Here is a 17,006-nt window from a genome sequence, read left to right on the forward strand (position 1 = left end):
CCATGCCCCCCAGCACCTCATACCCAACCTGTTCACAGCTGACTCATTGCCCTACCTGTTCTCCTCTAGGACTGCCCACCTTTGCCAACAACCAAGGTTTCTTCTACCTTGGGAAACAGTGTAGATGGATCCCAGGGGTTTGGGAGGGGAGGGGAGGAGTGGAAGGCATAATGAGGTTTGTGTGGAGGTCAAGGATGAGGCCCATCTCACAGGAGCTGTGCTGTGCCTGGGGCTGTCTTCCTCAAGCCCAAACAGGAGCACATTGCCCCTGTCCTAAGCCACTCTGCTACCATCTTTCCCACCCTTGGCCTCTCCTTCACTGCTGGTGTCCTCTGCTTCCGTCTCACCCACGTCATCCCTGTTGCCCAGTGAGCTAGGGGTTTTGCCTGTGCTGTGCCTTTCTTTATCCTATTCTTGGTACCTAGAATGTCCTGCGGGGTTGACCAATGTTGAAGTCACTGAAAAGATGTCAAAGGCCCAGCTTTGTTGCTTGAGGCACACGAAGGGATCTAAGCACAGAAGGTCCTATTGCTGGGGCCTGTCAGTATCTCTCGTGGGTCCAGTCAATGCCAGAAACCTAAGGGCCGCATTCCATCCCAATGCCTCCCTCCCAAACATCAACCAGGAAAATGCTTCCCTCACAGCCTGAAAGTCCTAACCTGGGTAAGTCCGAGTTGAATCTCACAGTGAACTGTCGCTCCCAGACAGGTAGGATAACCTCTGGGGAGCATGTGTGCGCAGATGGGGTGAAGGTAAGAGGAGGCATTTTTTTTTTCCCCACTAGGGGTGGAGAAATGGGTAAACTCTTCCTCTCTCACTTGGTGGGGGAGGGGATGCAGGAAGATCACAGCAGAGCACCCCTGTCATCCCCATGAAGGGCTGGAAAGGGCTCAAGGAAACCTGCCAGTCTTCCCGGGCCGGGCCTGCAGGGGGCGGGGCGGGAGTCCCCGCGGCACTCCCATCCATGCCCCCATGTTGTGCCTCTCCCCGCAGACGGTAAATATTGGTGTTGTGACTTCATTAATAAAGGCTTCTGTGAGCCTGAAAAACATGGAATCAGGATGAACTATTTTCTGAGCTGTGGGCTTGCCAGGTTTGCTAATTTGGGAGTTTTTGGGCCCTCTCCAGGGAACAAACCAAAGTCTCTCTCGAAGAGACACAGATGCAGCGGGAAGGGGAGAAGCAGTGAGGAATGATGCTCCCTTCCCTCCCCCAACCACGCCTGCCCCGGAGATCAGGGCCCTGCGGAGGGGAGGACCAGGACGAAGCCCGCCCACCGGACAGGGCCGCTCAGCAGGCCCTCCCTGGGCAAGTCGACTCAGTCGCAGCCCTCGGTCGGGCGGGCCTCCCGGGGCCCACAGAGTTCCACAGGCTGAGCTTCCGACAGCACCTGAGAACCCCAGGGGCGTGTGGCTGAGGTGGCGGGGGGGGGGGGGGGGACGCAGGGGGCTTTCCTCAGGTCTGGTGGCCTATGCGGCGTGCCTCCCGTCCAGGGCATGATCTTGGTACGTCCCCTTGTCCATGGGACTTTCCGGGCCTGCTCCCTCCGGTCTCTGCAGCCATGGTTGGGCTCCTCCCTACTAGTGCTGGGATCTCTTCCTGTAGGGCTTCATGGAACCCTCACTCATACACTGGGTTCTTCTGCCTGGGAGGGAGCCGGGCTGGGGCCCACAGGCCTCTCTGGGGGCGCTGTTCAGGGCAGCCCCTGGGGGAGGGCAGGGAGGCCAGCAGGCTGAGTGGTGCGAGGCCCAGCCAGCTTTCCTGTCAGACAGGCGCTGCCAGTGCAGAGCCAGACATCGGGAACAGGTTTAACCAATTACCCGAGCACCCATCTGCTGTCTGGGGCGCGTGTGAGGGTGAGTGCGTGTAAGGGTGTCTGGGGTGTCTGGTGGGGCTGTGGGCGTGCTGCATGTGACTGTGACCATGGGGGCATGTGTGGGTGTGTGGCTGCAGGTCCCAGTCGGCCCCCTCATTTGTCAAAGACTGGCTCCTGGCTCCCGGTCCTCCCAGATATCCTGAACCTCCTCTCAAAACCTGAGGGTCTACACGGACAACCCATCCAGCACCCCAACCTCTCACCCGCTTTGTCCCTCACCACCACCCACTCTTCAGGCAAATCAGAGCCCAGAATCCCACCTGCTTTCCCATCCCACGTTCAGATGTCCGTTCCTCTCAGACCACATGCTCTTTCCTGTCACTCACATGATTTTCCTCTCCATCCGTGCTCTCACCTCACGGGGCCCTCCATCCTCTCTCTGACATCCCCTGGTCCTGTCGTTCCTTAGTTGCGCCTGGAGAGACCACACACTTGCGTGAACCCATTTTCCCACCTGCCCTGGCAGCTGAGTCCGTGAGACCATCGGACCAGCGAGTTACATGGCGCCCCGCCGCTGAGATTTCACACCCCCCCATTTATAGGTCCATTCCTGTTCCCCGTGGGGTGTCTCAAACCTCTCCCCAAGGTTCTTCCCCAAACCCCTTTACCCCCTCACCCTCAGCAGAGGAACTTACTTCCATCTAGAAGCACTACAAGGGAGCACCTTCGTATCAGCCAGGGGCCCAGTAGAAAGAAATGATCTCTTCAAATGGAGCACTTTGAGGAGAGTTAAAGGAGAATCAACACCTTTTGGGAAACCAACAAGAGATGTTGCAGGACCCCAGGACTAGCAACAGTTGGGAACCCATGTGGCCTTCAGGCCTGAAGAGGCCAAGCAAGCGCAGGAGCCAGTGCCAGAGCCTAAGAGGACAGTTGGATGGAGGGGGCCCCAAACAGGAGCTATGGACTTTAGGAGCACGAGGCCCGCAGACTGCAGGGGAGTTCGGAGGGGAAAGCTCCAGTCTCACTCTGCTCTGATCCTCCAGTCTCCTTCCAGTGACTCCCAATGGCGGGAGCCAGAGAGCAAGTCTGTGTGAGTCAGCCTCCTGAGACGGACTGTGGGTGGAGAAGGTTGAAGACAGACTGGGTGGCTTAAACAATAGGAATTTTCTTTTCCTCATAGTTCTAGAGGCTAGAAAGCCAAGATCAAAGTGCCAGCAGGGTTGTTTTCTTCTGAGGGTTCTCTCTCTGGCTTGCAGATGGCCGTCTTTGTGTTTGCCTGGTGTCTCCCTCTATGCGTGACTATGTCTTCTTATAAGGACAGTGAGATTTGGGCCCATCTTAATTGATCTCATTTTAACTTAATTACCTCTGTAAGGATTGTACCTCCAAATGGAGTCATATTCTGAGATATTGCAGGTTGGGACTTCAACATACTGGGGAGACATATTCAGCCCACAGCACCTTTCTTGGGGCTGAGCTGCTCTGTAGTCCTCACAGGTGGGGACCCCTGGAGGTTCCAGCCCAGGTCTTCCTCTTCTCCCTCTACATACTCCCCTGCCAGATGGTTGCCTCTGTTCCTTTATCTCCAGATGAAAATTGAAAGTGTTAGTTCCTCTGTAGTGTCTGATTCTTCATGATCCCATGAACTGTAACCCACCAGGCCCCTCTGTCCATGGAATTCTCCAGGCAAGAATACTGGAGTGGGTTGCCATTCCCTTCTCCAAGTGATCTTTCCGATCCAGGGATTGCACCCCAGTCTCCTACATTGGCAGGTGAATTCTTTACCATCTGAGACACCAGGGAATCAACAAATGGACAACATGCCAATTTACATTGATTGCAGTTGGATACCCCACCCTGCCTCCTGAACTCTAGACAGTTCAGTTCAGTTCAGTTCAGTCGCTCAGTCGTGTCCAACTCTCTGCGACCCCATGAATCACAGCATGCCAGGCCTCCCTGTCCATCACCAACTCCCGGAGTTCACTCAAACTCATGTCCACAGAGTCGGTGATGCCATCCAGCCATCTCATTCTCCGTCGTCCCCTTCTCCTCCTGCCCCCAGCCTTTCCCAGCATCAGAGTCTTTTCCAGTGAGTCAACTCGTCGCATGAGGTGACCAAAGTATTGCAGTTTCAGCTTTAGCATCAGTCCTTCCAATGAACACCTAGGATTGATCTCCCCTAGAATGGACTGATTGGATCTCCTTGCAGTACAAGGGACTCTCAAGAGTCTTCTCCAACACCACAGTCCAAAAGTATCAATTCTATGGCGATCAGCTTTCTTCACAGTCCAACTCTCACATCCATACATGACCACAAGAAAAACCATAGCCTTGACTAGATGGACCTTTGTTGGCAAAGTAATGTCTCTGCTTTTTAATATACTATCAAGGTTGGTCATAACTTTTCTTCCAAGGAGTAAGCGTCTTTTAATTTCATGGCTGCAATCAGCATCTGCAGTGATTTTGGAGCCCAAAAAGATAAAGTCTGACACTGTTTCCACTGTTTTTCCATCTATTTCCCATGAAGTGATGGGACCAGATGCCATGATCTTTGTTTTCTGAATGTTGAACTTCAAGTCAACCTTTTCACTCTCCTCTTTCACTTTCATCAAGAGGCTTTTTGGTTCCTCTTCACTTTCTGCCATAAGGGTGGTGTCATCTGCATATCTGAGGTTATTGATATTTCTCCCAGCAATCTTGATTCCAGCTTGTGCTTCTTCCAGCCCAGCGTTCCTCATGATGTACTCTGCATATAAGTTAAATAAGCAAGGTGACAATATACAGCCTTGACGTACTCCTTTTCCTATTTGGAACCAGTCTGTTGTTCCATGTACAGTTCTGACTGTTGCTTCCTGACCTGCATACAGGTTTCTCAAGAGGCAGGTCAGGTGGTCTGGGATTCCCATCTCTTTCAGAATGTTCCACAGTTTATTGTGATCGACACAGTCAAAGGCTTTGGCATAGTCAATGAAGCAGAGATAGATGTTTTTCTGAAACTCTCTTGCTTTCTCCATGATCCAGCGGATGTTGGCAATTTGATCTCTGGTTCCTCTGCCTTTTCTAAAACCTGCTTGAACATCTGGGAGTTCACGGTTCACATATTGCTGAAGCCTGGCTTGGAGAATTTTGAGCATGACTTTACTAGCGTGTGAGATGAGTGCAATTGTGTGGTAGTTTGAGCATTCTTTGGCATTGCCTTTCTTTGGGATTGGAATGAAGACTGACCTTTTCCAGTCCTGTGGCCACTGCTGAGTTTTCCAATTTGCTGGCATATTGAGTGCAGCACTTTCACAGCATCATCTTTCAATATTTGAAATAGCTCAACTGGAATTCCATCACCTCCACTAGCTTTGTTCGTAGTGATGCTTTCTAAGGCCCACTTGACTTCACATTCCAAGATGTCTGGCTCTAGATCAGTGATCACGTTGGTGACTATCTTGGTCGTGAAGATCTTTTTTGTACAGTTCTTCTGTGTATTCTTGCCACGTCTTCTTAATATCTTTTGCTTCTGTTAGGTCCATACCATTTCTGTCCTTTATCCAGCCCATCTTTGCATGAAATGTTCCCTTGGAATCTCTAATTTTCTTGAAGAGGTCTCTTGTTTTTCCTATTCTGTTGTTTTCCCCTATTTCTTTGCATTGAGGAAGGCTTTCTTATCTCTCCTTGCTATTCTTTGGAACTCTGCATTCAGATGCTTATATCTTTCCTTTTCTCCTTTGCTTTTCACTTCTCTTCTTTTCACAGCTATTTGTAAGTCCTCCTCAGACAGCCATTTTGCTTTTTTGCATTTCTTTTCCATGGGGATGGTCTTGGTCCCTGTCTCCTGTACAACGTCACGAACCTCCGTCCAGAGTTCATCAGGCACTCTATCTATCAGATCTAGTCCCTTGAATCTATTTCTCACTTCCACTGTATAATCATAAGGGATTTGATTTAGGTCATATCTGAATGGTCTAGTGGTTTTCCCTACTTTCTTCAATTTAAGTCTGAATTTGGCAATAAGCAGTTCATGATCTGAGCCACAGTCAGCTCCTGGTCTTGTTTTTGCTGACTGTATGGAGATTCTCCATCTTTGGCTGCAAAGAATATAATCAATCTGATTTCGGTGTTGACCATCTGGTGATGTCCATGTGTAGAGTCTTCTCTTGTGTTGTTGGAAGAGGGTGTTTGCTATGACCAGTGTGTTCTCTTGACAAAACTCTATTAGCCTTTGCCCTGCTTCATTCCGTGCTCCAAGGCCAAATTTGCCTGTTACTCCAGTTGTTTCTTGACTTCCTACTTTTGCATTCCAGTCCCCTATAATGAAAAGGACATCTTTTTTGGGTGTTAGTTCTAAAAGGTCTTGTAGGTCTTCATAGAACCGTTCAACTTTGGCTTCTTCAGCATTACTGGTTGGGGCATAGGCCTGGATTACTGTAATATTGAATGGTTTGCCTTGGAAATGAACAAATCATTCTTTCGTTTTTCAGATTGCATCCAAGTACTGCATTTTGGACTCTTTTGTTGACCATGATGGCTACTCCATTTCTTCTAAGGGATTCCTGCCCACAGTAGTAGATATAATGGTCATCTGAGTTAAATTCACCCATTCCAGTCCATTTTAATTCACTGATTCCTAGAATGTCTATGTTCACTCTTGCCATCTCCTGTGACTTCTGACATCTTGACTTTGTTGTCTCATAGGAACGTCTAATAACTTGCAGCACAGAATGCATCATCTTCTCTGCAAGTTTGTTCTTCCTTCTCTGTTCCTCAGCTCTGAGAAACAGCACCACTATCTATGTCCTCAACTAACAAAGCCAGGAATCCAGGGCCATCTTGGACTGTCCTCTGCCATCCTCTCCACATGAATCAGCAGGAGCTAAGCAGTCCTGAACCTCCTCATTCTCTCCGTCCCCATCTCATCACTTGGCCCAGGGCCATCTTCCCTCACCTTGACTGCCACAGAGGTCTCTTCCCCGGTTACCCAGCAGTCTTGCCCGTTCACACTACCCTCTGCTCTGTTGATGGCTGAATATCCTTTTCCCTACTTAGAGCCTCTCATGGCTCCAGCTGTCTTCGGCGTTGCAGCTGCCGGCTCACTGACATCTCCAGTGTCTTCCTGCAATTAGCCCCTGGAAGAGAGTGAGGGCCCTGCTGTGCTGTTGTCCCTCTGCGAGCACACGTGTGCAGGGGCTGGGAGCCAGCCCGGGCGGCCGGGGGCTGCTGGCAGCCCCCTTCCCTCATTTCCCCGCTGGATTTGAGTGGGGTCTCCCAGGGGTGTCTGGTGCCTCTGTCTCATCTGTACACCTTCTCTTCCCCATGTTGCTCTCTCCTTCCTTCTCTTCACCCTTTGCGAGGCCCAGGGAACTGGAGTGAGGTGGGGGCCTCCAGTTTCTAGCTCCGGTTGAGGAGCTGTCCTTTTCGAGAAGGAGCCAGGCTCTGACCTTGGACAGGCTGCCGGCAGCTTCCTCGGAGTGGGACACAAACACTTCTGGGTACTCCCTGAGAGATACACCTGGCACTGAGGGAAGCATGTTCCTGGGGTTGAGGCCTTTCAGGGAATGCTGAGTCTTTCCTGTTTGGGGAGCTAATCAAGGGCAGTGGGACGGGTGAGATGGCAGGAGGGAAGCTCCATCCTGAAAATGAGGTGGGGCTCCCCAGGGCCTTGGGAAAGTGTCACTTCTCACTGCTTTCCTCCGCTGGCACTCTGACTCTCCTCCTAACCGTGGCCTGAGTGGGAGGAGGGAGGCCCTACGGGCCAGTGGGTGGGGATGGGGCCAGGGGAAGCCACATTCCTGGAGTGTCAATGATCTCTGGGCTGGGCAGAAGTTGAGCCCCCGAGCTAGCTAAAAACAACAAACAGCTCCCAGGAGGGATTTGCGTCTGTCCTGAGAGTCAAGGATTTCCGTCCGGATGGCGGCCGTGGCCAGTGAGGCTCTTAGCAAATTCCCCAGAGACCAGAAGTCCCCTGACCTAAAAGTATCACTTTGAGAACAGACCGCTCCCTCATCCTTTTTCCTCCTCCCACCCTCCTAGGGAGGCCCTGTGCCTAGGCAGGGGAGGCAGCAGCCCCTCTGACACCTGGGAGGCATGTGGAGAAGAGTCTGGGTGCGTTCCTCACCTGGTCTCCCCAATACTTACCCTAGTCCAGCGAGCAATGCTGTTCTTGCCATTTTATAGCCTTAGCCACACCTAAGTGTTGCTGGAGATGTTCCATAAACACCCGACCGAATGAATGGGTGAATGAAGGAAGTGATCGGCTAGAAGTCACAGTCATGCTGAAGCCAAATTGGAGCCGGAACCCGGGGCTGCCTGACCGTGAACCACACCTCCACTACCTGGCAGGGGAGGCCATCAGCTCCATCAGCTTCTCCCTGCAGAGGGTGGACGATGCTTGGAGGTCCCAGAGAAGAAGCCAGGCCTCACCTCCTCAGGATCTGGGAGTTGCCTGGAATTGGAGGAGCCAGAGCTGTCAGGAGGTGGCCAAACCCTGGCCCTGGGGGACTGTGGAAGAGTCTGAAACAGGCAGACTTGCCAGGGATGGTACCATGCACAACTGCCAAAGCCAGGCACCTTTCTCCTTGGCTCACACCTCTCTCTCTGAAGTCCCTCCTGGCCCCCGGGCAGTCCAGAATGCATCCCCCGCAATGCCTCCCTCTTGACCCCCAGCTATCAGCAGCTGAGAATCTCCCAGAATCCCTTTCTACTCATTTCCTTGCAGTGGGTCCTTAGTGGGTGCTCCGTTCAGCACCTGCTTTGTAAAGGGTCGCTCGGCAGAGTTTCAGCTCACCCCCTGGTTCAGCTTTCTGCCCTCTACTGCTCTTCCATCCTTCTGTCTCTCTTTTGCTGTGGGCCTCCTAGCAGGCCTGGCCCTCCCAGGGGATGGGTTTACGCCCTCCTCAGGGCCTTCCCACAAAATCCTCAGTCAGCTGTTGGCTTGTTGCCCCTGTGTTTCCCCACCCCCACCCTCCCCACCCCCAATTCACAAAGCCAAGCCCTGATGCCTTAAATCCGTCATTTATTGCCCACAGCTCAATAGTATTACAGAAATCACAGAGTTTGAGAAATTTTCTGAGAAGGTTAAAAAGACACTGCGGAGCACCCTGGGAGCAAACGCAGCATGTGTGCTGTGCCCTCACTCACTCTGACCCAGGGCTGGAAAACTACCTTGCTTCCGTCCACTGGCCCTTCTCCTCTCAGGCCATCAGGACAGGACACCAGCTGGCTCACAGTCAGGAACTGGAAAACGGTCGGTTGGTCATCTCGACGGCTTGGGCTTTTAGTCCCCGTGCTCTCAGACTACTCTCTGGGATGGCAGCAGGGTATCCCCAAGCCTGAGGGAATGTTTAAAGTGACCAGAGGAGGGTGGGCTGGGACATCAGGGCTCAAGAGTCGGCAGCAGGCGTGCCCTGTACTATGGCACAGCTGGGCCAGGCCCTGCCCTCAGTGAGTCCCGCCTCAGCCTTCAGATATGAACCAATCTGCCCACGAGGCCTCTTGTCCTCTGGCCTCAGCAGAGTAGAGGATGGATGTTGACCAAAAATTTACCCTCATGGTATTTAATGCAGCTAGACCAGGACTCAGCAGCATGGCCACCTGAACCTCTGTCATTGTCACACTGAGCTATCAGGATCCTTTGCCACCCACCCCTCACTCCCTCTCCCCAGGAGAAACCCCCTTAGCTCACATGAAATTGCATTGGGAGCATGACCGGAAATCACCCAGGAGACAATGTAAGTAGGTTATGAGATACCAAGGCCACAGGGCTCCCAGGGCTGGGGCAGCAAGCACACAGGCCGAGCTGGAAAGACCCCCGTCTCTGCCAGGGCCCGGCGGGGGATGGAAGAGGGGCTGGAGTGGGCAGTTTTGGTCCCAAGGTAAAGTGCAAAAGAACAAGACCCTGTGAGACGTGGGGCAAGGTGAGCTTGAAGTGAGCCTTCCACAAGGGGACCCAGACATGCCCAGCCCTGAGTCGTTGGCACAGTCCCATTACAGGGGGATTGGCTAAAACAACCTGCCCATCCAACACTGCTCACGTCCTCCGCGCTTGTCTCCGCCTCCTGCCTTTCCTGATGGGCTGCTCCTTCAGAAAGTGGGGAGCCCTCAGAGCAGTATCCTGCAGAGCTAGCTGGGGGCAGCGGGGTCTGGCTGGGAGGAGAGAGCAGCAGGGCCTCTGGGGGTACGTGGTGTCAATGCCTGTGGCAGGGCCCACCTCACAACTACCCTGCCCTAAAGACAGGAAGAGCCGCCCATGGCCAAGTACTTTCTGCCCTGCACTGGTCTTTTCCTGCCAGTGTGTGTGTTCATCTCTGGCCAGGTCTCTTTCTCAGGGTGAAGTCACCAGGGGAGCAGAGGCTGCATATCAAAGGCTCTCCACTCCAGCTAGGGCCAGGTGAGGGATGCCTGGAGGCCTGGCTTCCTCTTTGTTTGGGCCTTTCAGACGGGGGTGTGGCAGGGGGGGTTATTACCCTCACCGCAGGCCCTGCTTCCTTCTGCAAAGCTCCTGCAGAGCTCTCCTCTTTCCTGGCCTGCCAATGGGAGCCAGCAGCAAGGGGCCTCAAAGCCCTGTGCACAGCGAGAGGCGACGGGCATGAGCACGTGTGCACACGTGCCCCCGGCTTCAGAGCTGTAAAGTGTTTGGCAACAGTCAAGTGCTCCCAGGATGTTCACAGACAGAAGGGCACGGTTCCGGTGCTGAGGCCAACTGCTGGCCATTCCCAAAGGAGCCGGCCCATTCCCAGTCCAGTGTCCACATTGGGGATGTGCCTGGACTGCCCAGCATCTGAGCAGGACAGGCAAAGATGAAGTCTAGCTGAAAGAGCAGGTGGGAACACCTCCGTACAGTCCTCCGGTTCCAGAAGGAGAGTGGAGACTCAGTGAAGGGAGTAGACTTGTCCAAGGTCACACAGCCCACGAGTGCCAGAGCTAGGGCCTGTTGTTCCAGGATTGACGCTTTCAGGTCGATGCCTGGAGATCTGGGCTTTGGGCACAAGACCCTCCAGTTCGGGAAATGATGAACTGGGTAGGTGACCCGGTGGCTGGAAGTGACAGCCGGCAGCCTGGCTCCAGCCCCACCCTCGGCCCCAACACCCCAGCCTGTGCCTGGAAGGCAGACCTTCCCACAGAGGCCGCATGCAGGCAGTTTTCCCCCAACACTGCTCCTTCTTAGGGCCTCCTGCCTGGAGCTGGAATCATCTTGGGTCTCAAATGGATCAGGGCTCCATGAAGGGTGATGACAGCCTCAGTGTGTCACTGGGCTTCATGCAGAGGAATTGGTTTTGCAGGAGTGGCATGCATGAAGGCTGGCCACTCTCAGAGCCAGCTGCCCAAGGAACCTTCCAGTGCCCCTTGACTTCCTGGGCCACTTCCTGAGGAACTTCCTCACAGCTGGTTCATCTGCCTGGCTCCCCTCCCCATCTCAGGCAGCTATCGGGCCTGGCCTCAGGAGCATCTTAAATCCAGCAGCCCAGACGCCAGGACCACCAGCTCCCAGGCCTCCTCCTCCTCCCACCACCTGCTGCCTCTGGGCAGCTGTAACCAAGGCTTGATTCTGATTAAAAATAAAAAGGAAACCAAGTATAAAAGGATCCTAACCCTACCCCGTGGGCACTCTACAATTTTTCACTTCACATATAATTGTGCTAAGTAGAGTTTTGACAACCCCACGTAAGGCCCAGAAATGCACTTGATTATTTTTTATAGTGAATGTGTCAGAATTCTTCTCCCTTATGTTAATTCGTGAGTAGATTAGTCTCCCTACCACTGTGGGGGAGTGCTCCCCCAGGTGGCCTGGGACTGGGGGGGTCAGCTTGGCTCTCCCTGCAGGTGCAGCCCACAGGACTCCTTCCTTGCCCCCGCCTCCGGGCCTGGACAGCGCTCTGCCCCCAGGCCGGTAGGCCACGCTCACAGACCCTTGTTGTACACCACTGTCCGGCTGCTCGTGGCCCGGGCGATCTCAGGCTCTAACTGGCTTGTTTCGATCTGAGGAGAGAGCGAGATCAGAGAGAGGGAAGGTGAGGGGGTGGGAGGGAAGGGACAAGTGGGGATCCAGGAGCAGTGGTCAGGACTACTGGTTTGGTGCTGCCGCTTCTCCCTCTGCCCCCAGCCCCCAACCAGGGCCCGTGCGTGCTGCCTTGTGACGTATCTTCCTCTTTTACTGTCCTGCTGAGGGGCTCATGACACCCCTTCCAGCCAAGGTACCTCATCTGCTGCCAGCACGTCCATGTAGGGGAAAGTCCTACCCTCTGAGTTCTCTGTCTCCCTCATCTCCAAGGACCTCATCCCCAACAGTGCAAAAAACACGCCCAGGCCACACGGGCTTGGTCACCCCCAGGGCTGTTCCACCCAAACTAAAGTCCAAACCCCACCCTCTTGCTCCCCACCGTCCCCTGTCCCTCCAAGCACCCTCCTCACTCTCCCATCTGCTTTCAGACCACTGACCCCAGCCCCGACTCTCTAGAGCTGTCTTCACATCCTCCCCCTCCAGCCTGGACGTGAGAGGCCACCTTCTGGCCTGACTGGAAGAAGGAGCAGCTCAATCATGCATCTACCTTCTCCCTACTTGAACCTGACCACCTAGCAGAGACTGCTCAACGTTCACTGTTCTTGACTTTGGCTGGACCCTCACAGTGGCCAGAAAATCCCCACCCATGGGCCATATGGTTGGTCAGCTCCATCTCCCATTCTCCACAGAGGCCGCCTAAAGCCTCCTCTGCTCTCCTCAGCCACCCCACCCTCAGCTTCCCACTCATCTTCTTACTTCGGAGTGAAAACAGAAGGCCTCACAAGGCACCCCTCAGCTTCTCGTCAAACCCATGACCTACCGGATCTGCCCACCTGCTGCCCCACTGTGGTTATCCCTCCCCTGGAGGACCCCACACCAGAGACCACTCCCAGATGGCCCACCCTGTTCCCCACCTTTTCAGGGACTCCTGCTCATCAGCAGAGAACCTCCCATCTGATACTCCCCCTTACCCAGGGTCATATTCCTGCTACCACTGGGTCTCTCTCCCCACATAACAACCACGTTTCTTCAAGGCATTGTCCACTCCTTTAAGGGCAGCTCCATCTCCTCACCTCCCACTGATTTCCCAGCCCACTGCAAACCTGGCTTCTGTTTCCACTCCCCTCCACAGAAGTCTTTCTCTCCAAGCTTACTGCCGGCTCTCTTTTTGTGACACCTACTGGATGCTTCTCAGGGTCTCGGAGTCCCTCTTGCCTGTACTTCTACTCGACCCATCTAGAACAGAACTGAATTCTTCGTCTCTTCCTCCCCGACCCCAGCTTCACACCACCCTCCAACGGGACCCCGGCCGGGGACCCCGGGGACTTCCAGACCTCCACTCTCCTTCCCTCCCCTCACTGTCTCGCCTCCTCCAGTCGCTCTTCCGCCAGAGCCAGGGCGAGCCTTCTCAGCAGCAAGTCCGATCATGCCTCTCTTTGTTATGAAATGGCTCACCGGCACCACTGCCCTCAGGGACCCAGACCCTGCCTCCCACTCGCCACCCTGTCCGTGGGATTGGAGCCACAGCACACCTGCCTATCACAGGGCCTCAGGGACGCTGGCTTATTCACACCCCGAGTCTCCGCCTGAGCTGCCCCTCTGCCACTTCCTCGCCTGGCCAACTCTGATTCCCTGGACCTCAGCTCGGCTCCCAGGCCTCTGCTTCAGATATCTTCCGTCCTCAGGCTGGGTGTGGCCACCAGTCCAGCCCCACACTTGCCTCCCTTTGTACACTGGCTGCAGCACATGATTTGAGACTGACTGCCTGCTCCTGTGCCTCTTCCCACGGTAGATCGCAAGCTCCATGAGACAGCGAGTGTTTGCTGTTGTTCACCCTGCATCCTCAGGGCCCCCATGCCAGGAGATGGTAGGTGTCCTGAGGTGTTGAGTCAGTGAGTGGAAAGGAGAAAGGCAGAAAGTACTGGGAGGGTGGAGTCCCCACAGCAGCCCAGATGTTGATCCACAGCTCTGGGGACTGAGCCAGCGGGGATGCCTGAGCCCCTAAACCTGAGGGAGCCAGCAGGGAGGCACTGCCTCCTCTGTGAGGAGCCCCGGCCTGACACCTGCCCCGGGTTGAATCAGGAAGCACCAGTTGTAAGTCAGCTGAGCCTGGTCCCAGGTACCTGCTACATATCAAGACATGGCAACCCTGGGGAGCAGGCAGGAGGTGCCATAGCCTGGCCCAGCTTTCGGAGAACTCAGTTAGGTCTGAGGCCAGATAAGAGGGGATTCACTGTGGACTGCCGCTGGCAGGGACCCTCTCCCTGTGGTCTCTGGTACCCCAATACACAGGCCACTTGAGAAGGCCAAAGAGAAAAGAACCAGGCTCAGGGCCCAGGCCTCCCCCCACCCGCCCACCTAACACCACCTCCTCCCGCACACCCTGTTGGCCTCCGAGTCCTCCCCACCCTGCTGGCCTCCAAGTCCTCCCCACCCTGCTGGCCTCCGAGTCCTCCCGCCCTGCTGGCCTCCGAGTCCTCCCCACCCTGCTGACCTCCGAGTCCTCCCCACCCCACCAGCTCCCCTCGTCCCCACGCCGCCACTGACACAATGCACAGCGCCCACGCTTAAAAATCTAAATGCTTTTGAAAATGTTTAACCTAGTTAGACAAATTAGCAAAAATTTGTGCAAAACAATTTAGGTATTTAAAATATTCAATGTTTTTAAAAAACTGGAAAACTGTTCTTAGCTTTCAGCTGCAAAAACCAACAAAATATAACATCCCAGCAATCTTACCATGAGGTGTAACATAACCCTTCGGGAAAGCTGTTAAACAGCTACTGAGGCATCCTGGGAAATAGCACTTCATTTATTCAAATGCACATATGTCAGGCTTTTGCACCATATGTCATTCCAAGCTATTTACAGTAATAATTAAATCTTAATCAACGTTTAACCTCTGTAAAATGTTTGAAGAATCCTAATCACCCTTCAGACTGCACTAATGAAGGAGAAATATATAAACATAAAAGGAAAATGATGCATAGATATCACGCTGGAAAGAACAGTAATTGCAAAATTGTATTTCTTTTAAATATAATCAGTAAATGATGTAAAGTAAGCCAAGGAGTATTTTAAGTTAAGACATCTTGGATGTCAGAGGTGTGAGCAGCTAATTTTGTTCTGCTACCCATAACAGATGTAGCATATTTTATTTTAGTGCCATTATTAGCAACTTCCCATGCCGGCTTTCACTGAAGCACTGAGTCCCACATTAAAATCAGAGAGGCTGCTCACCACCATGGTGGAAGACCACGGGCCAGGCCACAGCCTCCTCAGCCCGTTCCCTGGAGAGCACTGGCCCTGGTGGAGACGGAGGCCTCATCCTCTCAGTGGAGCTGTCGCAGACCCAGGCTCCCCCCTCCAGCTCCCCACTGAGCTGAGGACAGCAGGTAGGAGGGAAGCAGGGGGGAGATGCAGGCAACGGGAAGGCTGCGGGGGAGGGCGGTGGTCGAGGCCCTCAACTCAGGAGCAGGCACTTGGGGACAGATGGCATCTAAGGCTTTTCCTCTCATTTCAATTCAGTCGGCCCTTAAGTAGCAGATGCTTATGGCTGCCAACGCCATACACTGGGCTGGGCACACAGAGGTGGACAAGACCAGCCCGTGCCCTTGAGAAGCTTCAAGTCTAGGGGAGGAGTCAGATGGGAAAGCAGATGGATTCCAGAGAGACAAAGTGCCATGGCAACTGGGGAGGAGTTACCATGCATTGGGGGTTACCATGCATTGATGAAAGAACAGGAAAGGAAGACTTCTCAGGGGAGGGAAGCCAGGAAGAAAGGGGCGTTTTGATGAGAGAGGGCAGGAAAAGCTTGCTGGGGAAGAGAAAAGCATTAGCCGGCCAGCATGGCATGTTTGGTGGACAGGCTGGAATGTGGAAGAAATGGAGGCGGAGCTGGGACAGGCAGGCCCTCGTAGGCCACATGAAGATGACAGCATTTTATCTGAGAGCAACAGGGAGCCATGGAAGGCTTCTGAGCAGGAGTGGTCCAAGATCCCCATCTTGCTGGCAGTGGTGGGATGGAGGAGTAAGTGAGGGGACAGCTGCAGGCATCAGAGAAAGGTGCCAGGCCCTCCCTGTGATGCCGCCAGTGGGGGCTGACGGGAGGCTGTGCTGGGGATCCTTTCTGAAGACAAAACCCATAGGAGTTGATGACCAATTCTATGTGGGGGTGAGAGGGAGGTGTGGAGGATGACTGTGCGTTGGACGATTCCTAATTCTAGCTCGGGAGCTGGGGTGGCTGGTGACGCCATTCTCAGAGACAGGGGAATATGGGGGGCGGGTTGGAGTGGGAGTGTGGTAGGCTTGGGTCTCCCAGGTTGAGAAGTGGGGGAGGCAGGCAGGTCTTGGGGATGGAGCTCTGGGCAGGGGCCTGGGCAGAAGAGTGAGCTCTTGATGTGACAGCACAGTCGGAGCCCTGGAGTAGAGGAGCTTGCCCAGAAGAGCAGATGGCAGGGGAGGGCGCCAGGCCTAGGGAACAGGCACATCTGAGGGGCGGGTGTAGGGAACAAGCCCATGATGGTGGCCTTGGGGGTCCAGCCCAAGGAGCGGAGACAGTGACGGAGGGCACCACAGACAACAGGCAGCATGGACATCAGGCAGTTTCAGAATGGCCCCGGCGAGGACAGACAGGCTTTAGTCTTTGGTCTTGGCAGCGGGATTTGGGTGGGATTTGGTGACCTCCTAGAATCCAGGAGGATTCCTAACCCTCACTTGGCCTCTGACTTCTATCACGGGCCAGTTCAACTGGTCATTGGCTAAGGCATCTCCAGTTCTCTGACCATAGCTGGGGCTTGAATCAATGCCCCAGCATCTCCTGGACTCACGGACGCTGGGACCACTGGGGGTCCTCACCACTGGGCTCAGCAGAGGAGGCCGGGGCAGGGACCTCTGTGCTACCTACCCTTTGACGACTACCTCTCTGCGGTGGGGGTGGGGTGGGGTGGGCCTGAGTCTCCTCCACAGAAATCATACCCAGGGCTGTGCTGGTAAATGAATGTGATTCAGGTACTGAGTGGGGGCAGCTAGCCAGCTCCAGGACCCCAAAGAAGAGACCGGGAATGTGTTCTCTGGGGCCTCCCCTGGTCTTTGGGGTAAGGGGAGAAGAAGAAGCCAGCTTCACGTGCTACATCAGCCACAGAACAAATGGTGTGATGGCCACAGTGGCTCACAGGTGGCTTGTGGATGGAGGGAGAGGCCAA

At 54.2% G+C, this 17,006-nt stretch overlaps 1 protein-coding gene across 3 annotated transcripts in view; it reads right to left on the reverse strand.

Moving 5' to 3' along the window:
• Nucleotides 1-8,785: 8,785 nt before the first annotated feature.
• The window catches only part of SFXN5 (sideroflexin 5), a 136,573-nt gene continuing 128,352 nt past the window's right edge, over nt 8,786-17,006 (reverse strand). For all 3 annotated transcript variants that reach the window (XM_055400360.2, XM_088841571.1, XM_055400359.2), the window contains one exon: nt 8,786-11,782. In XM_055400360.2, coding sequence (XP_055256335.1) covers nt 11,705-11,782 — 78 coding nt within the window. In that variant the 3' untranslated portion in view covers nt 8,786-11,704. The remainder of the gene's footprint in view (nt 11,783-17,006) is intronic.

The sequence above is a fragment of the Moschus berezovskii genome, chromosome 11 (assembly GCF_049115385.1).
Source record: "Moschus berezovskii isolate FMDL1 chromosome 11, NW_MosBer_1.0, whole genome shotgun sequence".
Lineage (NCBI taxonomy): Eukaryota > Metazoa > Chordata > Mammalia > Artiodactyla > Moschidae > Moschus > Moschus berezovskii.